Source organism: Eublepharis macularius, chromosome 16 (genome assembly GCF_028583425.1).
Source record: "Eublepharis macularius isolate TG4126 chromosome 16, MPM_Emac_v1.0, whole genome shotgun sequence".
Classification (NCBI taxonomy): domain Eukaryota; kingdom Metazoa; phylum Chordata; class Lepidosauria; order Squamata; family Eublepharidae; genus Eublepharis; species Eublepharis macularius.
This window is the reverse complement of record NC_072805.1, coordinates 3,537,943-3,563,792: the sequence shown is the minus strand read 5'-3', so window position 1 is coordinate 3,563,792 and position 25,850 is coordinate 3,537,943. Positions and strand designations below refer to the sequence as shown.

Sequence of the window (25,850 nt, the reverse complement as noted above, 5' to 3'; positions counted from 1 at the left end):
AACTCCTGCCCAATTGGCATACATGCTTAAAGGGATGAAACCTAACTGCTGGCATTGCAATGCAAAAGAAGGGTGGTACTCCCACTTATGGTGGGAGTGTCCAAAGGTCATAGATTTTTGGGAAAAGATACGGGGGAAAATAGCATTGGTATGTAAGGTTAACCTTAATATAGATGTAGATCTATTATTCATGGCTGTATTGGGAAACACTAGAATTGAGAAACAAAACCAGGATATTTTCAAAGCAATGTTACTAGCTGCAGTGATTGCATACGGTTGGAAGGAGAAGTTAAAATGGACCTTAGAAAGATGGAATGATTACCTATATGAATATATTCAATCAGATATGTTGGAATGTTTAAAAAAAGATAAGGCATGGGATGGAAAAATGGAGGAGATAAAAGAGAAATGGTCTGTATATTTTCAATGGGTATATAATGGAGAAGCCAATACAGCTATATTTGGAAAATTGGAAAAAATGTGCTCATGGCTAAAAATTTAATTTGTAGTTATAGGATGGCCACCTTGCAGGGGGGAGGCTTACAAAAGGGGTAAAAGATGTATCATAGGAGAACTGGGACTGTATTGAAATGTAATAATATGTGATGCATTAATAAAAATTTTTTTAAAAAAATTTAAGAATGTGTAATAAGGTTCAGCAGGAGGGCTGTGAATTCCTCTTTACCCACCCACCAGCCAACTTACGCCCTCAAAACAGTGTGCTTGCTGTCAGTCCTCACCTATTGATAGAGAGGGCTGCAGATTGGATGGTAGGGATGTAAGATTTACTTGTCTGGTGCACTAGCACTTAGGGTAGCAAATTTTAATACAATTATGGGTCGCTACTAGATGTTTTTATGGGACCTGATATCATTCCTGAAGATAGGATATCTGTCTTCTTTGCAGATAAAAACCTAGCCACCTTTGGATATATAGGGAATGCTTTGGAAAGGACCATGATTTTAAATTTCTGTGTGTTTATAAATAGTCCCTTATTTAGACAATATTCAGAGAAGGCCTTAAGTAATTTATGAAGGCCTATTGGGGACTTACAAAGGAACAAGGTATCATCCGCATATAGTAATAACGATATTTTTTGATCCACCAAAGAAGGAGCGTGCAACAAATGGGGAGCTAAAAAGATAGCTAGATCATTTATATATAAATCAAACAATTGAGGGGCCAGTAAGCATCCTTGCCTAACTCTCTTTTTGGAGGTGATTTCTTGAGTTAGCTGTCGTAAAATTCCTGTTTGAATTTGAGCTGAGGAGTTAGAATGTAATTTTTGGATTAGCCATTATAACCTTTTCTCCGTTAAGGATTTTTTCTAGTTTATTCCAAAGTCTCTCTCTTGTGATTGAATCAAAAGCTTGTTTTAAGTCCATAAATACTGCAAAAAGAATCCCCCATTTCCCATGGTCATATAGATCCAGAGAAGTTAGCTGTGTTAGTCTGTAGTAGCAAAAATAGAAAAGAGTCCAATATCACCTTTAAGACTAACCAACTTTATTGTAGCAAAAGCTTTTGAGAATCACAGTTCTCTTCTTCAGATGCATATGAAGAAGAAAACTTTGATTCTCGAAAGCTTATGCTACAGCAAAGTTGGTTAGTCTTAAAGGTGCTACTGGACTCTTTTCCGTTTCCCATGGTATATTTTTCCACTAGTAGTGATCATAGAACCACCAAATTACAATCTTTTGGAGGTTGGCCTTTATGAAAGCTGGCTTGTTCTATTCACAAAATCTTGGATGAATAGATGCAGGAATTTAGCTTACTATACGGGAATGAAGCATAAAGTTTCCTTGTTGCAGATAATAAGCGTATAGGTCAATAACTTTGTGGATCTGAAAAGCTTCCTTTCTTATAAACTGGAATAGCTCTCCTCCAAGAATCTGGCATAATTTCTGAGAGAATGAGAGCAAGAATCCTAGCCCACCCCATTGGATTGGCCTTAAATAATGTCTGGACTGGGAACATTATATTTTAAACCTTTATTTAAATATTTCTCTGGTGGGTAACTGGAGATCACTCGGGGACCACTGGTATATCTGGCACCTTTGTGCTTACAAAAGTAGGGTAAAAAAAACCCTGTCGGAAATGTTGTTCCCAGGCGGGCAGAGCAGCGTGGCACATCCTGACCCTCCAGCCTCAGTTGGCATTTCCCAAAAGACATTTGAATTGGCTGATAATTATGCTTCCTGCAGCAGTTTCCAACCCTTCACTGAGTCCTCTTTTTTTCTTTTGGTTTATGAGTTTTTAAAGTCCTTTTTCAGCCCTAGTAATTCCAAAAGATCCTGTTTGTGATTGTATTTATGGAATCTTCTTCGTATTTGTCTTCCCAACCTTCTTAGTGATCTACAATCATTGTCAAACCATCAGTTTTTGAGGAGGCTCTGGCTGTTAGAGTAAGCTTCTTTTAAAGTAATAGATTAAATTTTTTCAAAAAAACAGTATTATTTTCAAATTTTGCATAACCGAAGAATCGTCCTTAATCATCATCTGAGAGCATTCCTTCCCTCACCTCCCTTTCCAGATCTTCTGTCCAAGGTTTTACTTTTACTTTAACATATCCCTGTATTAAAGGATAATGAATAGGGGTGTGCAAGCCAAAAATTTTCGGCTAAAGCCGAAAGCAGAAAGCCGAAAGAGGATTCTCTTTCGTATAAGCCGAAAGCCGAAACGGCCAGCCGTTTCGGCTTTCGGCTTACTTTCGGCTTTCGGCGTTAGGCTTTTTCAATGGGAAAATGCCTCCGGCGTCTTCCCGGACGTCTGGGGGAGGCATTTTCCCACCGAATCAGCCCAAAATTGGTGGGGACCTTCCTCTAACCCCTCTCTACAAACCCCCCAAGTTTCAGACAGATTGGACTTTGGGGGGCCATGTTATGTCCCCCTATCCCCCCCTATCCCCCCCATAAGAAAGCGAAGGAGCAGCATATTGTTAGCATGTTGCTGCTCATTTTCTTCATTATTTCCTATGGGGAAAAAATGAAGAAGCAGGCTTCCTTTGCCAGGGGTGGCATTTTGCATGCAAAATGCCCCCTTACCCTCAGGGGCCCTTCTCCCACCCCTCCTCCCACCCCCCACCAAGGCTCAGCCTGCTCCCACTTGGGGGGGGCATTTCATGGCCTCTCCAAGTAGGTGCTCTGCTCTCATCTCTGCCACTGACAGCTGGGGGAGGCTTGTCTTGCCAGGGGTGGCATTTTGCATGCAAAATGCCCCCCAGCCCTCTGGGGCCCTTCTCCCACCCCCACCAAGGCTCAGCCTGCTCCCACATGGGGGGGCATTTCATGGTCTCCCCAAGTAGGTGCTCTAATCTCTACCACTGACAGCTGGGGGAGGCTTGTCTTGCCAGAGGTGGCATTTTGCATGCAAAATGCCCCCCAGCCCTCTGGGACCCTTCTCCCACCCTTCCTCCCACCCCCCACCAAGGCTCAGACTGCTCCCACTTGGGGGGGCCATTTCATGGCCTCCCCAAGTAGGTCCTCTCAGCCCCTAAAGTCCACCCCTTACAGCCCCACACAAACCCAATTCCCCCCCAGCTGCCACACACAGACCCAAATCCCCACATTAGCCCCTCACAGACCCAAATTCACCCCCAGCAGCCCCACACCCATAACCCCAGGAACAGGCTGGCAAAGGCCAGCCCTCTCCCTTTGTTCGCTATGCTGGGAACTTCTAAACTCTCTTTCCCTGGGCAATTCTGCACAGCCCAGAGGTGCCACAATGGTGGGCACACTTCTGAGTGCCAGCTGGTCCCTGTGAAAGAGCACCTGAACCACAGACACCCTCCCTCAAATTCCCCCCCCACCTACAGAGATGGCTGGCCAGCCAGCCCCATTGTTCCCTATCATGGGAACCAACTGCACAACAAAGAATAAAACAAGAACAACACAAAATAAAGTTTTTAAAAGATTATTTTCTCCCTTCCAAAGTACAAGTAGGCAAAGCATTATGACACATTACACCAGCAGTCCCCCACACAGAAAAATAACACAACTCACTTAACATCAGAGAATCACAAAGCACGATTCCTGTCAAAAACACTTTATTTCTTGAACAGCTTTAGGTTACACAGCAGGGGGGAACACCAAAGGGCATGGCAGCACTATCTTACACAAAAATAACACAACTCACTTAACATCAGAGAATCACAAAAACACAATTCCTGGCAAAAACACTTTATTTCTTGAACAGCTTTAGGTTACACAGTAGGAGGGCACAACAGGGCATGATAGCAATGTACTACAAAAAATAATACAACCCACTTCACCGTTTTTGACAGCAATTGTGTTTGTGTGATTCTCTGATGCGAAGTGAGTTGTGTTATTTTTGTGTAGTACACTGCTTTCCTGCTCTGTTGTGCCTTCCTACTGTGTGACCTAAAGCAGTTACAGAAATAAAGTGCTTTTGACAGCAATTTTTTGGGGTGATTCTTTAATGTGAAGTGAGTTGTGTTATTTTTGTGTGAGATACTGCTTCCATGCCCTTTGGTGTTCCCCCCCTGCTGTGTAACCTAAAGCTGTTCAAGAAATAAAGTGTTTTTGACAGGAATTGTGCTTTTGTGATTCTCTGATGTTAAGTGAGTTGTGTTATTTTTGTGTAAGATGGTGCTGCCATGCCCTTTGGTGTTCCCCCCTGCTGTGTAACCTAAAGCTGTTCAAGAAATAAAGTGTTCTTGACAGGAATCGTGCTTTGTGATTCTCTGATGTTAAGTGAGTTGTGTTATTTTTCTGTGTGGGGGACTGCTGGTGTAATGTGTCATAATGCTTTGCCTACTTTTACTTTGGAAGGGAGAAAATAATTTTTTAAAACTTTATTTTGTGTTGTTCTTGTTTTATTCTTTGTTGTGCAGTTGGTTCCCATCATAGGGAACAATGGGGCTGGCTGGCCAGCCATCTCTGTAGGTGGTGGGGGAATTTGAGGGAGGGTGTCTGTGGTTCAGGTGCTCTTTCACAGGGACCAGCTGGCACACAGAAGTGTGACCACCATTGTGGCACCCCTGGGCTGTGCAGAATTGCCCAGGGAAAGAGAGTTTAGAAGTTCCCAGCATAGGGAACAAAGGGAGAGGGCTGGCCTTTGCCAGCCTGTTCCTGGGGTTATGGGTGTGGGGCTGCTGGGGGTGGATTTGGGTCTGTGAGGGGCTAATGTGGGGATTTGGGTCTGTGTGTGGCAGCTGGGGGGGAATTGGGTTTGTGTGGGGCTGTAAGGGGTGGACTTTAGGGGCTGAGAGGACCTACTTGGGGAGGCCATGAAATGGCCCCCCAAGTGGGAGCAGTCTGAGCCTTGGTGGGGGGTGGGAGGAAGGGTGGGAGAAGGGTCCCAGAGGGTTGGGGGGCATTTTGCATGCAAAATGCCACCCCTGGCAAGACAAGCCTCCCCCAGCTGTCAGTGGTAGAGAAAAGAGCACCTACTTGGGGAGGCCATGAAATGCCCCCCCCCAAGTGGGAGCAGTCTGAGCCTTGGTGGGGGGTGGGAGGAAGGGTGGGAGAAGGGTCCCAGAGGGCTGGGGGGCATTTTGCATGCAAAATGCCACCCCTGGCAAGACAAGCCTCCCCCAGCTGTCAGTGGTAGAGATTAGAGCACCTACTTGGGGAGGCCATGAAATGCCCCCCCCAAGTGGGAGCAGGCTGAGCCTTGGTGGGGGTGGGAGAAGGGCCCCAGAGGGCTGGGGGGCATTTTGCATGCAAAATGCCACCCCTGGCAAGACAAGCCTCCCCCAGCTGTCAGTGGTAGAGAATGAGATTAGAGCACCTACTTGGGGAGGCCATGAAATGGCCCCCCCAAGTGGGAGCAGGCTGAGCCTTGGTGGGGGGTGGGAGGAGGGGTGGGAGAAGGGCCCCTGAGGGTGAGGGGGCATTTTGCATGCAAAATGCCACCCCTGGCAAAGGAAGCCTGCTTCTTCATTTTTCCCCATAGGAAATAATGAAGAAGATGAGCAGCAGCATGCTAACAATATGCTGCCCCTTCGCTTTCTTATGGGAGGATAGGGGGACCTGCTTTGGGGGGCCATAACATGGCCCCCCAAAGTCCAATCTGTCTGAAACTTGGGGGGTTTGTAGAGAGGGGTTAGAGGAAGGTCCCCACCAATTTTGGGCTGATTCGGTGGGAAAATGCCTCCCTCAGACGTCCGGGAAGACGCCGAAGGCATTTTCCCATTGAAAAAGCCTAAAGCTGAAACGTTTCGGCTTTTTTTCTTTCGGCTAGCCGAAACGTTTCGGCTTAGCCTGAAACGTTTCGGCTAACCTGAAAGAAGCCGAAACACTTTTGTTTCGGCTTTCTTTCGGCTTTCAGAAAGCCGAAATGCACATCCCTAATCATGAAATGAGTGAGAAAGAATGAATTAATCTAAGGATTAAATTGCCAGCAATAAGGCAGGATGGTCACTCTCCATAAAATCACCCACAGAGAAAGCAGTTACTAGTTATAATACATTTTCATTAGTCAGTTTATAATCAATAATACTAGCTCCCCCACCCAAATTTATATATGTAAAGTTTCTGAAATTGTCAATACCAGGCTAGCCGTTTATGATCGTTAGTTTATTTCTCAACTTTAATTTTAACAACCTCTTTTCTGAAGAATTTGTTTTCTTATCTTTTGTAAATCTTTACATAGCCATATTATTTATCCAATCAGTTCCATTCCCCCCCCCCCATTAACTTCTGTCAAATCTTCTTGGGTAATATTACCCAATCTTGCATTAAAATCACAAACAATGGTTTAATTAAACTTAGGGTAGTCATTGCAGATGTTTTTGATGTAATTTTCCACTACATTCCAATTTTGATTAAGTTTTATTACACTTACGGATGGAGGAATATAACCTATAATAATTATAAAATTATTCATTTCTATCTGAATTTTCACTGCCATTGCTAGACAGGAACAGGGTTTCAACTTTGACACATTTACCATTAGGGAGGAGGAAACCAGACATGCTACGTCAGCACTAGCTCTCCCTTTTCAGTTATTCTTTTTTGCCAGTAAACAAAAAGAGACAGATCCAGGGAGAAAGATATCCTTGGTAGCCCATGTTTCTTGTGGAAGTGTAATATTAAATTGACTTAGATATTCTCTAACCTCAAGGGAATAGTACTTATTAGCCCACCTCACAGCATTCCATAAACTCAGCTTTAGTGTGGATTTAGATTGGTTTCGGAGTTATATATTATTAACTACATCTTAGAAGACAATATCCTGATCCAGAAAAATGCTAACATTTGAAATTATTTTGGATTTTCCCTCCTGGTTTCCCATGGATAAATTTAAAATCACCTGCTTTCTCAATATCAATGCCATTATTTTCCTTCAACCTATTTACTTGTGTTGTATGTATAAACTGCTAGATGCTGTTTTTAGATTCTCCATTAATAATAATCTTACTTTTATTTTGCCTAATTCCTGCAAGAGATTAACTCTGTTGGAGGGAAATTTCATCTTGGCTTTTTTGGGGGGGGGGTCACTTCCTGACACTGCTCTGCCTCTCCCACCTCCATCGGGGCATTGGGATGGTTTGTTGCTCTGAAGAAAAGTGCCGCTGGGTGGGGTACAAGTGGTCTGATCAATCGTAGGCTGTAATCCCAAAGACCGTTTGTAAAATATGCTCATTAGTGTACAGATACTGCACAACTAACAAGAGGGCTTGAGCAACTTAATGTCCCAGAGCAGGGGAAAGGGATCTGAGTGTATAATTTTCCCTTTTGTTTTAACTCAAGACAAACAAATACCCTAAATTAGAAACATTTTAACAGCAATTTTCCAGTACTTCAAGAGAAATACAGACTGTTTGCAAGATGAGATCAGTTTGGCAACCAAGCAAGAGGCGTAGTTTAAAATGTATGCTTGGCACTCAGTTTTACTGATGAAATTTGAATAACTACTGCTGGGAAGTCATTTACTCAGTCCAAGAAACAGTTATTCTAAATATAAGGACAGAAATAAAGGGTTTGATTGCCTGTCTTTTCGTTCTCATCTAGAAGATAGCAGCAATGATGAAAGCTGTCATTTTAGTCATTTAGGAGTGAATGTAATGTACATCTGAAAAAGGATTCCAAATTTTTTCTACTGACTGTCACTTTACAGAGTTTTACATGGTACTAGGTACCTAAAGGCACATTCAGTGATATGGACAGCTAGTGTAATGGTGGTTACCATGCCAGACTAGGACTGGAGAGATGGAAGTGCATATCCCTACTAAGTTTGTTTGTTTGTATCATTTATAGTCTACCTTTCTCACTGAGACTCAAGGCAGATTACACAGTGTGAGATTAGTACAGTCGATATCAAGAAAAATTCCATAAACAATGCCATAGGGTAAATAGATACAAGATCACAAAGACACAGCATTATTAGGAATCCAATACAACATACTGGTGAGATCTATGGTTCCTAACTCGTTAGTAGATCATCTGAGATCCTCTCCCTACAATACAGCCCTCCTATCTGAGTAAAAAGCCTTTTTGAATAATCCAGTTTTGAATCGTTTGTGGAAGCTAGGAGAGTTGTGAAGCTCACGGGTTCTGTAATGCTAAGAACACTTTCCTGGGAGTAAGCCCAATTGAATATAAAGCAGAACTGCTTTATATGGCTCCTTATGTGTCCTTAGACCAATCATATTCACTCAGCCTGAACTACTTCAGAGAACTGCTTTGTGATAAAATGGTGGAAGGAACAAAGTGTATTCCCCGCTGAATTCTTGGCGGATGAGTGAAGGCTGAGTTAATAATAGTTACTATTTATATAGCATATGACCAAATGTACGTTGCATACATCTTGATAATCTTTACCACAGCCCTGCAGCTTATGCTAGTATTATTATCCTCAAATACAGAATGGAAAACTGAAGTAGAGAGAATAATGGTTTGCCTAAGGTTTCCTCACATCTCAGACTTTTAGACATATCTCCTAGTGCTGCTATCTTACAATCCAAATAGTGGACGTAGGCCTTTAAATCTCCCACTGAAAGGAAATGAAAAGGCATAGGGCTCCCACTGTCTATGAAACCTAAATATATACTGCCCCACAAGGCCATCAGAAGAATCTGGAAAGAAATTGGTTTTGCTCAGAAATGTGACCTGTTGCTTACATACAACTGACACTATGGGGCAACTCTGATATGAAAAGTGCAGGCAAATCTTTCTTATGGCTGACATGGGCTGAATCTGGCATCATTTCTTAACACAGATGTTAAACAATGAGATTATTAAACCTTTTAGAGACTTATAATTGGAAGAAAATCTTCCCTTGCCAGTAAGTCTGGGGTCGGCCCCGCAGCCCAGCCTGGGGTGGTGGCCCGACCCAGACTCCCCGCAACAGCCCCCAAAGCCCCCTTCCTACCGGGAGTCAGCAGTCGGCTGCAGAGGCGGTAGGAACAATGGCAGCAGAGATGGCTCCAGGGATGGGGCCAAGGGTGACAGCGGTGCAAGCTCCAGCAGTGGGCCCTCGAGCGGCGACAGCGGGTGCAGGAAGACCCGACAAGTCAGCCAGGTTATGAGGGAGGCCTCTTCACTTGCCAGGCCGGACTGGCACCCCAGATAGCCCTGGAAGCATCCACCCGGCGGAAGAGGGACAGCAGGCCCTGGCCGCATACCCTATAAGGCTACGCCCCTGCAGAGGGACTGTCCAAGAAGAGGCGGGGGCGAGTCCGACAGGGTGAGGCGGGCCCGAAGAGGCAGCACCCAATGGGAGCAAGATGCTCCAACCGGGCTAAGCAGGAAGGAGGCCAAGCCCCTGCCAGCCAGCAGGAGGGGAGGCGTGGCAGAGGGATGTGGCCCACATGGACTCAGGTGGTCGGACTTGTACTTGGAATGGGAGGCTGGGAGAGGAGGCAGGGTTGGCATTAGAGAAGAGATAATAAAAGGAGGGCTCCATATCCTGGCCAGGGAGGAGACGGGAGGTCTGTACCTGGTGCGAAGGACAGCTTCTCTGGTGGGGCAAGGTATCCAGGGGCACTCTACCCTGCCCCTGCCCCGCCAATCTGAGGCCTTTAAGGGAGGAGCCCTCAAGAAGCCGGAGGAGGGCCACTGCCCGAACAAGGGCTGACCAGGCAGCTCAGGCAGGCCAGGCAGGGCACAGCCAGATGGCGGAGGGATGCCACGGTGGACGCACTCGGCACGACGGACGTGGACCCCAAACATGACACAGTATCTGCAATTAACCCAACCAAATTTGGCCTGGATGCTTTTGTGGCTTCAGACCTCTTTGACATATTGTCTTTTTTGGCATCTATAAGTTCATTCCTTAAAGCAGACAAAAAATTGTTTACTTGTCTGAAGGCTGGTCCTGAAGGATCTATGGAGGAGTTGATATATGGAACTGAATTTGCAAATTCAGAAAACCTGACGAGAAATACCATATAATGTTCAACATTATCTATGGCTTCTCTCGTCAGCATCTGTTTCACCAACTCTCTTGTTACTGAGACTCAGCCAGTCTGGCCATGCTGACCCATGCTTCTGTAACCTCACGACTGGATTACTGCAATGTGCTCTACATGGCAGTTCTCTGGAAACTGCAACTGGTTCACAATGCAGCAGCCCAACTATTATCAGAGGTAGCAACAGGGAATATATGTTGCCTGTTCTGAAACAACAATGTTGGTTGTCAGTCGGTTTCCAAGCTCAATTCAACATGCTGGTTATGAGCTTTATGAGCCCTTTATGACCAGGGACCCACCTATTTGAAGCCTTGTCTCTTTACATATGTCCCTGTGCGCCAACTGTAGTCTTCAGGCACCTGTTGTGTGATCCCACCTCTTAAGATGTCCTGTCTGGCATTGACCAGAGCTTGCAGTTTTTCCACTGTGGCCTCTGCTCTGTGGAATGGGCCCCTTAGAGGTGAAGGGAGCCCCCAACTTGGAGATCTTCAGCAGGTGCTGTGAGGCCTGTTTGCCAGGGCTTTTGAGGGAGTTTGGAACGAATGGCAGTCATCTTTGGGAGGGGTGGGATTTGAGGGTTGTTATTTTATTTCGGTTTTAACTGTAAATGTTTTTAATCTAGTATTGTAAACTCCCTTGAACCACAAGAAAAGGCAGGGTAAAAATGTTGAAAGGAAGAAAAAAAACCTTCTGTAGACCTTAGATTACAATTAATACCAAAAAAGCTTGCGATAATTGGAACCTAGGAGAATCTTAAAATTTGGGGTTATCTGACTGAGAGATGGGTGTTGGTGATTCAACTCTATATCATGGGTATGTCTCATTAACAGACGGATACATTTTATACTAGAATGTCCACTGGAACTTAATCCAGTATTGGTGTACATTTCTTCTTCCTGGAAGTTCTTAAAAGGACAAAGGCTCAGGATCTTTACCAGCCTATGTAATAGTTAGAACAGTTCTTCAGAAGTGGAAAGCAAGAATTTTGCTGCATACATGGATTGAAGCAATGTTAGACCTTGAAGTTAAAAAAAGAGTTGCCTTTAATAAGCAAAAAATTATTTGATTTACTTTGTGAGACTCAAAGTAGATTACATTTAAAAATTCAATCAGAAACCATAAAACTTCCAACAAACAATGCATTATGACCACGATCACTGAACTGAAAAACCATGCAAACAAAAAGCAAAAAGGAAACCCTTTCTAAGGCATAACAATGTCACAATACAGAAAGTTGGGTTAGAAAGACAGGTAGAAGGCAGTGTAGTGAAAGGAAGGGGATACATGCAATAAACATTGGAATAGATTATTTTATAAGTGATTATTAAAATGCCCTCCAGAATATTTCTGTTTTGCGCATTCTGTGAAATTATAGCAGGGCGGCTGACTCTTCTGCCAGGCCATTCTGCATGGTGGGGGTGACCACAGAGAATGCCTGTGAATGAACAGTTGCCAATCGTAAGGGCTGCAGGGTGGCTCATTCAGAAGGCTTTGCTCAGGTAAGTAAAGCTCTCATGGTAGAACAGAGCACAAAAGGCAGACCTACAGGTGTGTGCATCCAGGCCATGCAGGGCTTCATAGATGATAACTCAAACTTTTAATTGATCTTGGTAACCGATCAGTAATCAGTGAAGTGTCAGCCTCACAAACTAAATCAAGACAAATACAACTCCTGTTGGATGCAAGAAGTAGATAAGAAACTATTTAGCCTTGGGTTAATAAAGGATGATATACTGAGACTTGGGAAGAGTGAATCATTATCAGCCATCAAGAAATGAATAAAAGATCTAGATTACTCTAGCTCAGTTATACGCGCTCGGAAAGTATGCTTAACCCAGTTCTTTGGCATTCTTCCATATCCAACAATCCCAGCCTACATTAAACTCTTAACAATTTCTCGCAATTGCAGAGCATTTATGCTCATACATCTGAATGTTGCTCCTTCAGCAGTTTTACATGGGAGATACCCTAATATACCCCATTCGTATAGACATTGCAAATACGGCATGAAAAAGGTCGATTCTTTGCCCCACATAATACTGGAATGTCCTCATTATAATTCTTATCGCGAACTATGGATTACTCCTATCTTAAATAAACTACTTCTCATTGTACCAAAAGACAAGATAGTCCCTTATTTGCTGGTGGATAGAGACCCAAGGATCACGCCGGCTTTGGCCAAATATCTTTCCTCCATATTTTCTTTAAAGAAATAAAGACTCTGTATCCACTGTTCAAGATCATGGGATCAAAGGAACTTGAAAAGAAAGGAAGGAAACTGAGAGCCAAACTAAAAGTGACGTCTTACACAGGTTGGACACTAGTCGGCTTCCCTCAAGTTTTGATGGGAAATGTAGGCATCCTGGTCTTGCAGCTGTAATGGAGAGCCAAGCTGTAAAACCAGGACGCCTACATTTCCCATCAAAACTTGAGGGAAGCCGACTAGTGTCCAACCTGTGTAAGACGTCACTTGTAGTTTGGCTCTGAGTCTCTGTAGAATGGGTGTGGCATATTGGCTTGTGTGCTAGCCGGGCTTAACAGCTTCCCAAAGGGGATCGTTTGGTGGTCTTGGCATGGGAAATAATATTTCTAGGGAGAAAAGAATTGGTCATGAAACAGTACGTGCAGTTTTTGATACTTTATTGATGCACAAGCTTAACAAGAGTTTCTTCACACCAGTAACATGGAAAACCTTCCATAATCCACCAGTTTCCCCATTCCAGAAAAAGATTTCAAAAATACATCTTAACTGCTACTAGTCTTGAGCAATACATATGTAACCCCCAGAGTCCTGAGGACCAGGTTCAATGTCTAGAGATAGGTTTACCAATTCAAAATATAAATCTAATTTATTTAAATATAACAGAACACAACTATGAAACCATTCCCATGGTTATCAATACTGGATCAGTAACCAGTGACCCCAGAGCAGAGTCCTACTCACAATCCCTTGGTAAAGTGCGCAGACAGTTCTGTGGACTTGGCCAGAAGCTATGCCCGGAACAGTGTCCCAAATATCCAGAAGGCCTCGCCACAGCAGGACTCTTCTTGTGAAGACGCTGTCTGAATCCTGGGGCTTGCTTGTTGCCCTCGGAGCAGTTTCCCTTTTCTCCTAGCAGGATGACGTGGGGCAACTCTGTACTAGGGTGCTGGTCTCAAGCAGTCAATGAGTTCAGCTGCCAGCAATTCCTGCTCTTTGTTCTTCCTTGATTGCTCAGCTCTTCCCAGCTACTGCTGGTCTCCCAGGGAGAAGGGTTCAGCTCTTCCAGCTAGCAGTTTCAGCTCTATGATCTTCTTAGCTCCGAAGCTTGGAAACAAGCTTTGCCTTCCAAAGAGCAGCAGCTTCAGCTCTCCTCTCTTCTCTTCCTCCAGTCTTTCCAGCTAGCCTAGTCCTGTATTATGCCACCTCTAATAGTCATGGTGACCTCTCTCTTTTATACACATGCCCCATGAGCCTTTGCTAAACATGCAAATTAATACAACCCTGGGTACAGCTCAGTTATCTGCTAGTCTGATCTATCTGTGTATCTGCAGTCTATTAATCAGACCTAGGTCTAGACCCCAAACCCTTTTTCCAGTACAGGCTTACACATAGAGCTGTAATCCTCTGCACTACACAATTTTGATGCCATAATCTTGCCAATGATGAAGAGAGGGAGAGAGAGAGTAACCTTGCAGGGAATCCTCAAGTCAGCAAGTTCCTTAAGATGGGTTGAAGAAGGTGCCTGCAAGGTGTACACATGCCACATGAGGAAGTGAAGTTTGTACCTATACACCACTTCCTCCTTACTTTCCATAGGCAGACCCCTCTGTTCTTATACTTCAGATTGAAGGTCCACCTCTATGGTTTTAGGATTAATGGACTAAACACAAAACTCCAAGTATCTCTGTATCTGAACCTCATGACCATAACATCATCCTTGGATACCAACTTGCTTTTTTGGGGTTCTCCAAAGACATGTTGGCACTTGGCCTAAATTCTTTACATGGATATTCCCTTTTTCTTGGAAAACACACAAATCCCTTGTGCCCCCAAAATCCCATGTCATATGCCATGTCAAGTCAAAAAGTCCTGGTCTCCTACCAGGTCATAGAAATAGCTGATTCAAAACTGTTACTGAACCTTGATCTAGCACAAGCTCAAAATGGCTTCCAGGAGGAGCTATTTTGGAAATCTACAGTATGAAAGTTATTCCTAATAGCCACTATTCCAGAAGATGCTTATTTATTGTTTCTTAACTAAATTCACTGAACAGTAAACCAGACATTGACAGAAACCATATTCATAGGAAGGATGGCTGTATGGAAATCTTGTAGACACAGAAGGGAGCGTGTGTTCACTCATACGATCTCAGATTCCGTTCAGAAACAGTTATTGTTCCACGCACCTTTTGACTGTTTCTTTCTGAAATCTCAGACATCAGAAAGAGATACCTCTATTTATTACTTTAAAGATAGCATTTAATGCAAAAGGTAGTCCAACCCCCCCACCCCACCCCCCACCCCCACACTCTGTGGCTTGGGTTTAAAAGTCTCTGTGTAGTTGTGAAATTTTTCCTTTGGCAGGCCTGCCGGCCTAGCTGCTCCCTACTCAACTCTTATCCTTAATTATTAACTACTGAAGCTTATGATTCTTCTTAAAAGTTCCTAAAACTGCTCTAATATAAATGTATAGTAAATATAGTAATGCGGGAAAATTAAGTTTCTTTACTGGTTTGCTCATCTTCCTCCTTTTAAAACTCATTTAGGGACTATGTTACAAAGAAAGCCAAAAAAAAATTCCTAGCTCATAGAGCCCCTTGTTCTTTTTTTTTTTTATAAATTTTTTATTTTTCATAACTACAAAACACTACACCAGACTATCACAAGGAAAGGGGAGAGGGAAGGGACAAAGGGGGGTGGAAAAAGAAAAAGGGGGGGGGAATGAACTACAAACACTAAACACTACACTTCAATGTTTCCCTTCATACTGTCATAATACAAAAATAGCTCCATAGAATAATGATGGAGTGGTTAATCATACAGAGAATAAACATTTCAAATTCTGATTAAACTTTCCTCCCCCTTCTAGGTCCCGGACGCAGTTCTCTCTGTGCAACTGCTGTTGCGATGCTCTCCTCCTCCTCCCCCCCCCTCCGGCTCCTCCTTTTCTTCGTTCTTGGTGCAGCAGAGTTCTGGGTTTTTATTCTCAAAATCCTTTAGTTGATCTTCTGATAATATCTTATAGGCCTGATCTTTATATCTGAACCATATTCCTTCCGGGAATAACCATTTGTACTTTATTCCATGGTCCCTCAGAAGAGCTGCAAACTTTTTATATTTAAAACGCCGTTTCCGGACTAGAAATGGAACGTCCTTCAAAATCTTGACTTTCAAACCCATAAAGTCCAAATCCGCATTGTATGAGTTATATAGGATGGTGTCCCGAATCTTTTTAGATGAAAAGTCAATAATGATCTCACGAGGCAACTGTCGCTTTGTTGCATATTTTGAAGAAGCCCGACGGACCTCCAAAATGGCGCTTTTAACCTCTTCTTTAGTCGTCCTCGCGGGTATCGCCAATAGCTCCGAGACCACCTCCCACAGATCCTCTTTTTCCTCCTCTTTCACGTTTTGGAGACGCAAAATTGTCTGCGTTCGTTCCACCTGTAGCCCGATCAGCTGGTTCTCCACCAACTTCAGCTCCTTTTTTGTAGCCTTCACAAGTGACGCACTTTCCAGAGCAGACTTCTCTGCCCCCCCCCCCCGCTGCTGCCTTAATGGTTTTCACCTCGCTTTCAATTAAGCCCACCCTTTGATCAGTTTCGTTCAACTTGTCAACAAAGGGTTTTATAGCTTCCACCACCGCCCTGCGCACCAACTCTTCGAGCGACTCCCCCTTCTGCAAGGTAGCCGAGATTGACTTACCGAGAGCGGGACTTTGCTTCTTTGCTGCCATTTGGGGGGGGGGCGCCAACAAAATTCTGGAACTCAACGAAGGGGAAGAGCGAGTCTTCTTCAGATCAACCTCTCCTTCACAAACGCTTGTAGAACAGAAGGGATTCGCTTGTTTACAGGCTTCCGCCTGTTTCTTTTACTTGCCGTTTCTCGTTGCCCGGCGGCACTCAAGGCGCCGCGCACGTCTGCCGGCCTCCATAGGGACAAACGGGCAATTCCCCCCCCGCATTGATTTCGGGGAGTTCTTCCCGCCACGTCCCGGACCCTGGCTCCCTCCCTGGGAGTCCTGGGGGCTAATCCTTGCGGATCAGCTGCCCGGTCAGGGTGCCCGGTCGTTTCCTCCCGGACCAGCCGAGAGGAGCGTCCGGCATGGCTGAGAAAACGAAACCGAATCCCGAGCCCCTTGTTCTAAATTGATCTGATTCCAAGTCAGCATTTCAGCTGGGCTCTGGGACTAGTTTACAGAGTAAATGTGCTAGTCAAACATGCTGACTCCCCAACACTGGAAGGCAGAACTGTCTCTTTGTGTCCAGCGTTAAGCTCAGCTGAGAGCTATCCTGGATAGGCTGCAATAACCAGTGAACAACCAGCAAGGTGTGTTCTGACGATTCTGATTTCATCTATATGTTGGCCTATACTCTGTTGTATAACAGTTCCACCTAGTGTCCAATAATAACGGAGCCGCGGCATTCTGTACCAACTGGAGTTTCTTAGTTATCTTTAAGGACAGACCCATGTAAAGCGGTCTGAAGGACCGCTTAGTGATCCTGGGAAGTCCACATGGTTTTTTCCCCAACAGATCTTGTCAGACCAACCTGGTTTTCTTCTTTGATCGAGTGAGGAGCTTACTGGGAACTCTCTCAACGTGATTTACCTGGATTTCAGTACAGCTTTTGATAAGGTTCCCCATGGTATTCTAATGGGTAAACTGGAAGACTGCAGACTGGACTATAGGACAGTTTGGTGGATAGGGAACTGGTTAGAGGACCGCACCCAAACAGTGGTGGTCAGTGGCGTTTCATCATATTGGAGGGAGGTGTCCAGTGGGGTGCCGCAGGGCTCAGTTTTGGGCCTGGTACTTTTCAATATTTTTATCAATGATCTGGATGAAGGGGTAAATGGGCTACTCATTAAATTTTCTGATGATACCAAACTGAGAGGAGTGGCAAACACCCAAGAAGATAGAGTTAAAATTCAACAAGACCTGAATACTCTGGAGAAGTGGGCGGTTGTGAACAGGATGCAATTCAACATAGCTAAGTGCACAGTATTACATTTGGGCCACAAAAATGTGAAGCACAAATACAGGATGGTGGATACACTTCTGGGTAGTAGTGTATGCGAAAGAAATCTTGGGGCAAGAGTGGACTGTAAATGAAATATGAGCAGTCAGTGTGATGCAGTGGCAAAAAAGGCAAACTCAGTCTGGGGTTGTATCAAAAGGGCCATTGCATCGAAATCGCAGGCGGTCATAGCCCCTCTCTATACTGCCTTGGTCAGGCCACACCTGGAGTATTGTGTGCAGTTCTGGAGGCCTCACTTCAAAAAGGATGTAGACAAAATCGAGAGGGTGCAGAGGAGAGCGACGAGGATGATCAGGGGTCTGGAGACTGAGCCCTACGAGGAAAGGCTGAGGGCCTTGGGAATGTTTAGTTTGGAGAAGAGGAGGTTGAGGGGGGACATGATTGCTCTCTTTAAATATTTGAAAGGCTGTCATTTGGAGGAGGGCAAAGAGCTGTTCCAGTTGGCAGCAGAGGGTAGGACGCGAAGCAATGGGCTAAAACTACATGCACAAAGGTACCGACTGGATTTTAGGAAAAACTTTTTCACCGTCAGAGTAGTTCAAAAGTGGAATCAACTGCCTCACTGGCAGTTTTCAAGATGAGGCTGGATCAATACTTGTCAGAGATGCTTTAGGCTGATCCTGCACTGGGCAGGGGGTTGGACTAGATGGTCTGTATGACCCCTTCCAACTCTATGATTCTATGATTTAAACTATCTTTTCCTACTGCTTTGGTGTCCATCATATAGAATTTACCAGAACCTCCTTTTGATTCATGCCAGTTGACCCCATTTAATTAGAATTATGTTAACTGTTCATTCTAGTAAAGTCTTTTCTTTAATTTGGAGAAAGAGAGGGAAATTTGCAGGAAGTTTTTAAGAATCCTATTATTTTGCCTTTAGTCAAGTCAACACAGCCTTTGAATACTAATAATATACCACCAAAGCTACTCCTGAATTTGATAACTCTCCTTCTCTTATTGTTTTAAACGTTTCTCCTAAACTTAAGACTTCAGTTTGTAATTATTCTTTTGAGGAAGAGCTTATTGGGTTGTATAAAGCTCTGCCGGCTGCTGATCAAGATCATATGGTGGCCTGTTTGAACTATTTGCACAGTAAATTCGAATTCTATTGTGCTAATCTGGAAAATGTAGCTGAGCCCTCCCCAGTAGATAGACCTTCTAGCCCTATATTGGGTTCAAACTTCGAATTATTTGTAGGTTTTTGGACCCAAAGCACAGCCAGATAAAGGGGAAGAGTGTAGGAGTCCACACTTTAAATAAACATAATGACTTCATGGAAATCAACCAGATGAGAATGTTAAGCAAGGTTAAAGTGGAAATACATCCCCCTCCCCAATCTTTGTTGTGCTCTATGAAGCCAATTCCTGAATCTACACAAGTAATTAACTCTAACGTAGCTGTTCTAGCCCCAGCTGCAATTTTTTTTAGAGGAACAGGACTAAATAATAAACCTTCATTAGACTTTCTTTCTTGGAATGTGGCTGGATGGAAATTGAGGACTGCCTTGGTCAGGCCACACCTGGAGTATTGTGTGCAGTTCTGGAGGCCTCACTTCAAAAAGGATGTAGACAAAATCGAGAGGGTGCAGAGGAGAGCGACGAGGATGATCAGGGGTCTGGAGACTGAGCCCTACAAGGAAAGGCTGAGGGCCTTGGGAATGTTTAGTTTGGAGAAGAGGAGATTGAGGGGGGACATGACTGCTCTCTTTAAATATTTGAAAGGCTGTCATTTGGAAGAGGGCAAGGAGCTGTTCCAGTTGGCGGCAAAGGAAAGGACTCGAAGCAATGGGCATAAATTACATGCAGAAAGGCACGGACAAGGGGGCAAATCCCCATGAGTTTGCCCACCACTGGCAGGCACCTGGGAACCCTAGATCCAATGTAACCCCCATGATCTTAACTGCATCAGCTATTGTCATCTGGACCCCATGAAAAGTGGGAAACACAATGTCTTCCCAACCAATATTTCCTCCACGTCAGGTTTCAGGTTCTTGTTCTCCCTTAGCTGTTTGATGGCAGCAATAAGGCACTGGCTTGGGTACTCCCTTATGTATGGTTAGAATATGCTTTGGATATTAACATGGATGTATATGTGTGTACGTTAGTGTGTTTAATAGTATGTGATTAGCTGGTCACTTCGGGGTTGATCTTTTTAAAAAAATTGTAAAAAAGGAAATGGGAGAAAAGCAACCTTGACTTCTCCTGCCCATTCCCTCCTTGGTCCATCCCCTCCCCGGTTCCACAATACAGTACTTCTCACAGCAGGTGAGGGAGGGAGCAGGCGTGGCTCCTGGGGAATGGGCAGATGAGAAAAGCCACAGCGGCTGATCTTCTAGCTCAAAGAGGGACGTCTAGTGCCCCAATTGTAAGCAACTTTATGGTGCCTTTTAAGGCAAAAGAATGTGATGTATTGGGCTTTTTAGAGGTGAGCTTGCCACCTCGTTTTACTTTTATTGTCAACCAGGGGTTTTCTGTGACTCTCCTAGATTCTCTATGACTTCTGTTTTTAGCTGCCTTTTTAGCCCCCCCCCCCCCCACCTCCAGAACCAATAAGAGAGGACAGTGGTGGAAGGAGATGAAAAAATGCAGCTCCGAAAGAGACATACACAGTACCAAAAGCAACCGAAATCAGACTTGCTATCGATTTCTATTAAAAAACATTCCTAAGCCTGACAGTCATGGAGTTTGAGTGCAATTTATTATAGTTTTATTATATGTGTATTTATGCAGAACTAAGTGCCACTGAAGTGCCAGTGGAGTAAGTGTGCATAGGATCGCAGTACTGAATGTATGTTAGTAACTGCCTTGTACTAAGTCTGACTACTGGTTCATATTGCTCAGCGTAATCTGCTCTGAAGTAGCATGGATTTCACAGTCTCTACTTACCATGGATCAGTATCTCATTCAGCATGGCTCACTTTCTTGAGAAATCTACTGTGTGTTAATTTTGAGTTCTCTGCTCTGGATTGTCTTCTGAAATAGAGATTGTGAGCTTCAGCACTTTCAGAATGTGTTCTAAAAGCTCAATGCTGAATCTTTCATTAACAAACCATCTAAAATGAATATTGGCCTTTTTTAGGGAAAAATACCAGGATTGCTCCCAAGATTTCCACAAGGCATTTTTGCAGCAGGATAGCAATAGAGAAGGCTGCATAACAGTGGACGACCTGCGGAAGATGCTAGAAGACTTCAACTGTTGCCTTGGCTATCAGCAGTACAGTGAACTTCTATACAGGTTGTCATAGTTTTATTTGGGGGAGGAGTTCCCGCATGGTTTTGAGTCAATTTGTTCCTCTTGCATAATGTTTCTTTTGGTTTTTTTTTTTGTCCTATCCACTCCAACCCACCTCCAACTCGTTTTTCTATTATTGGACATTCATCATCATCAAACCATTCCTCCCCCTGCTTTCCTTTGATCTTTTTCCAATAATCAATTTCATATCAATATATCAACCTACCATTGTAACAATAGATGCACCAGTTTTCTGAATTCACAGCTTTCATTGTGGACATATGCCTTTCCCCTTATATCTCTACAAGGGAAGATGCTAGATACTTACTGTTTTAAAATGAAAGCTGGAAATTCAGAGAACCTGCTGCACCTATTATTGCAATGGTAGGTCAATATGTCAATATGAAATGGATGATTTTTTAAAAAAATTAAAAACTCCTAGAAGGGGGTGCCACTTCTGGTGTCAGAAAAGGCGAAGTGGTTTGAGAAGCACCTTGCTGCTGCTGCTGCTGCTGCTGTGGGCTCTGAGAGGTTGGTTTGCCCTGCCCATGCTGGCTGCCTCCTCCTGGCTCTGGGTTGGTCCAGGCAGAGCTCTCCAGTTTGGAGAGTATTGGTGGTAGAGCTGCTCCCCTTTTAGGCTTCCCCATGCAAAGACTGGAGGTGTGTTCATTTTCTATTTTTTTTAAATCAGCCTGTCATATATGCCTCCTGCATATCTGCCATGAATGTATGTGGGTTCTACCTATGGCTCCTGAGAATGGGGGAAGTTCTTTATTGTTCTGAGCCTGTTATCTTGCAATGTTTACTTTCTCTTTCTCACTCCGCTGAGCTAGTGTCCTTGACAGCCAGCCAAAGCTGGCTCTTGGTGTGCTGTGCCTGAGAACCAAAGATAAGTCCCTCTTTCTCACTGCTTGTTCTAAATAAAGTTAGAGTAAAAACTCTAACTCCCCTTAATGGTCATCTGTCCTAAGGTGGGGCAGATTTCCTATAACTAACATTGCCAACCCCACATACGTCACTTCTGCCAGTTTTCAATTGTTGATGCACCTTGTAGTGAATGGATCTCTAATAAAGTTACTTCAACTGGAACACCTGTGTGTTAACTGTGGAGAACTTGGGGACCCAACTGCCAGGGACTGAAACAGCCCTTGTATCGATATAGTAATATAAACATGTGCAAAATAATTTAAAAGAGTGTGTGCTATGATGTCACTGATGATGCCACCAATGAATTCAGCACCCTCACTTGAAAATCCTGATTACTTAAGGAATGTGAGGAAGAAAACAGACCATCTCCAGAATGGTAAAACTGCAAAGGGAAGGCAGATGTGCGGAAGAACTGTATCCAAACTGTTTTCAATTCTCGTGAATTGTCTGCTAAGAAAACCAGGAGTCAATCAAGCACACAGAGAAGCCCTGGGCTTGAGTTTAGTAGAATTATGATATATTTGACTTGAGGAATCTGAGTCATCCTGACCAAATCATTGGACTAATACTCTAAGCCTAAAATAATTAAATAACCTAGGTTCACTTGGTTTCAATACGTGAAGAGTTGCAGTGTCAAAGTTTGCCTGCCACAAAATGATCAGCTGATCAGGATGTTCGTTTTAAATGGTTTGAATTTCTCCAAAAAAGTATAAGACATAGCAGATTCCATAAAGTTATTTTAATTTCAGGTAGGTTATGTTGGAAAACTTTAGTATTATCAGTTAAAATTTTTAATTTGGTGTACCTATAGCAAACTAAAATAGCTAAGAAATGGGTTTAATGCGATTATCAGTTTAATGCGATTTTGTTTCATCACTGAATATTGAAAATAAAAAACACCATGCAAAATCTAGAAAGAGAAACATTTTAAAAATAAAAAACAAAAAACAACAATTTCCACGATAATATTTTTGCTAGCTGTAGTTGGGCTAATGAGAAATATTAGTCTTTTATTTGTAATTTTCTGGAACTCTCACAACAACAATAGCTACATGTGAACTGTTGCACAAATATCTGGATTCTTTATAGCAAGATGACATCATTTGTGTGTGCGTGTGCGTGCATGTGCAAGCTTGAGGACAACTAAGCAGAACTGAGAATTCCAGGGATTAGCTAAAGGTAAAATATATTTACCTTCTTGTGCAACAAAACTGTAAGTGATTGTATGAATTTGTGGGATTCAGCAGCCTTACACTTCCAGAGAAGAAATTTTTTCTGTTTAGAAGGAAAAGAGAGTGTTTTCACTCCACCTATAAACCAAGTAATTAAGCTCCCTTGATTTAAACCTCTAATGAGAATTTTTGCTGCATTGCTTTTTTCCTCAAAGTCTTTTTGATGATAAGCACTTTCATTCATTGTAATCTTCTGCAGACTAGTCCTTCCAAATTGAAATCTGTCTTCCCTCCTCATTTTAAATAATAGAGTAGATTAGCATATGCATTTGGTTTTATTACTAAAATTTTAATACCAAATTGGCAATTTATTCCTCTGCAGAAGAGCGTTGATTATTTCCTTTTCCGCTGTCTCTCTAACATCTGAGCCAGCTTGACATAGACTAATACAGGGGATTGGTCTGCAGCTGCAAAATGTAAACGCTCTTGAATGTTTTGTTCTTTCATTTCCAGCAGCATATACTTGAGTCTGTGCATTAAATTCTTTTCCCCAAGTCTTTTTAAAAATCAACATTCCCTTCTTTTAAAAAGAAGTCTTTCCTCATTTCCGCAGTATTGTAGCCTGTTACCTGAATGGGGGAGGGGGAGGGGGCAATTAGCGTGCAAGGAGAGGCAGCAAGAGGGGGGTAACAAAGCGAGATTTCTCCACCTGTGTATATGAGGATTGTTCCTCTAGAGAACGCTTAATAAATACATGCAGATGTTCAGCAAAAATGTTTTTTTATTGAAGGTGTAGCAACAGCAAACACAGAAAATCGCACACAATATACACACAGAGCTAACTAGAAAACAGGGAGGAAAAAATGGAGAGGAGTGCAGGGCCAGGTAATATTTACCAGTCTAGAAGGCAGGGGATGTCTGTGAGAGAGTAGCTTTGAGCGACCCGTTCTTCACAGCAGGAAATGAGAAGCTCAGACACGCATTCGCAAGTGAGTGTCAGATCCAATAACACGCACACAGAACTATGATGGAGAGTAGCCCAATTATACTGTGGAACTACCCTGGGGCAGGATGGTGTCTTCTGCCCCAAAACAATAACTTAATGGCTGTCTCTTAGGTGAGACAATAAAACTGGGTTTGATTAATCTTTCCTGGGTGTAGTCCCTTATACCTGCAACCATCTCCCAAAACACTAGCATGTCCCTTCTCTCCCTCCTTGGAATCTACCTTTTCTTTGGCACAACCCTGAGGCTCATCGCCAACTCAGACAGAGCTAATAACAATGAAACCAGTCTCCCGCCTCCATCTTCATCCCTCTCTTGCCTCCTCTGTGCTTCTTTTAAGTTGTAAGGTCCTTGGGGCAGGGACCTGTTTTCTCAGATGTTCTGTAAATATGGTTGTGAACTCCCGGTTGAGACATTTCTGGAGATTTGGCAGATGGAGCCCAGAAAGATTGAGAGAAAGTAGGCACCTCTGCCATGAGGAGTATAATGACATAGAGTCTACTGTGCAAAGCAGCCATTTTCACCAGTGGAGCTGATCTCTGTGGCCTGGAGATCAGTTGTAATTATTAACGATCTCCAGCCCCCGTCTTGAGGATGGCAACCCTATAAGCACTGTATGCCCAGATTGTGTTCTATCAACAATGGAATTTTTTTTAAAAAAATCCAAGCATACAACTCCCTGGGATGCAAGCTTGAGCTGCACTCCTCAGTTTGTTTTTTTTAAGTCAGGCAGCAGACTGGTGAAGGGAAGCCTTCACCAGTCTCCCCCCGCCCCCCCCCCCGCCCCAAGCCAGCCCAAGGTCACTCCAGATTGGGATCCCAGCCAAGCGACTAATAAAGCTTCGTTATCTTTGCTAATTCTAGCATTAAAATCAGTTACTAGAATAACCACTGTGTCTGGATTTCTATTAACTCATCATATAAATCCGTTAGCATATTCTAATTCTCATTAATGGCTACTATACTGGCAGCAGGGAGTGGATAAATTGAAGTAAAGATCAGAGGATAACTGACCAAAGTGACCCAAACTGCCAAAAGCAAATCCAGAGAGATCAGGACTTTGGTTGAAGTGATATTTAAAACAGTAGAAATAAGACCTGCTAATCGAGCCCTGGGTCTCCCTCCCTTGCTCCCTTGGCAAGCATTCCCAGGAAGAGCAATTTCTTCTAAAGTCCAAGTTTCTTGGAGTAAAATAATATATTGAGATAAGAATGAGCTGAAGTGTGGCAACTGTATTTTAGCATTCCAACCAGCTATATTCCAGCTCAGTATTTTATACTGGTAGGCATCAAGTAGTCACCTGTTATCAGGCTGTTCAGTGTCAAGCCCCACTGGGACAGCCATTCTTGGCCATATCTGAATTATTGGTTCAAGGGGGATAGAGGCAGAAGGCCTATTGCCTTGAGAGGGGGAACTATGAGAGTTTTTCGTCTAGATATGGGATGATCCCACCCACCGGTTTAGAGGGGTATTGGGAATCATTTTCATTTAGGTCTTTTGAAACCTTCCCTAGTTCCACAGATCTTTCTTCTTTTAAACAGTCATGAGTCTTACAGTCTGTCAGGGTGGCCCCTGCCATACTCCGGGGGATCGGGGGATCACTGTCGGGCTGTAGATCTGATTCTTTGCCTTGAGAGTGCCATTAAAGCCCTGTTAATTTACCCTCTGCTGTGAGAAGCCGAAGGAATGCAGTTATCAGCACTGGTAGGGAAACACGGCCAATTGACCAGAGAAGAACTGGAGTCTAGTCACAACATTTCTGTTGTTTTTTTCTTTTTCCCTTTCTCTCACTTTACTTTCTTTCGCTGGGAACTTAGAACTTAGCCAAGGGCGGGGGGCGGGGAGTAGAGTGGGTTGTGCTTGAAGGGTTTAATGCTTAGCAGGGGGAGGGGACAGTTAT

The 25,850-nt window shown here is 43.6% G+C and overlaps 1 protein-coding gene across 1 annotated transcript in view; it reads left to right on the top strand.

Annotated features, from left to right (window-relative positions):
• Positions 1-25,850, top strand: part of EFCAB6 (EF-hand calcium binding domain 6) — a 213,855-nt gene that overhangs the window by 125,833 nt on the left and 62,172 nt on the right. The window contains exon 22 of the mRNA XM_055000612.1: positions 20,695-20,850. Within this exon, the coding sequence (XP_054856587.1) occupies positions 20,695-20,850 (156 nt within the window). The remainder of the gene's footprint in view (positions 1-20,694; positions 20,851-25,850) is intronic.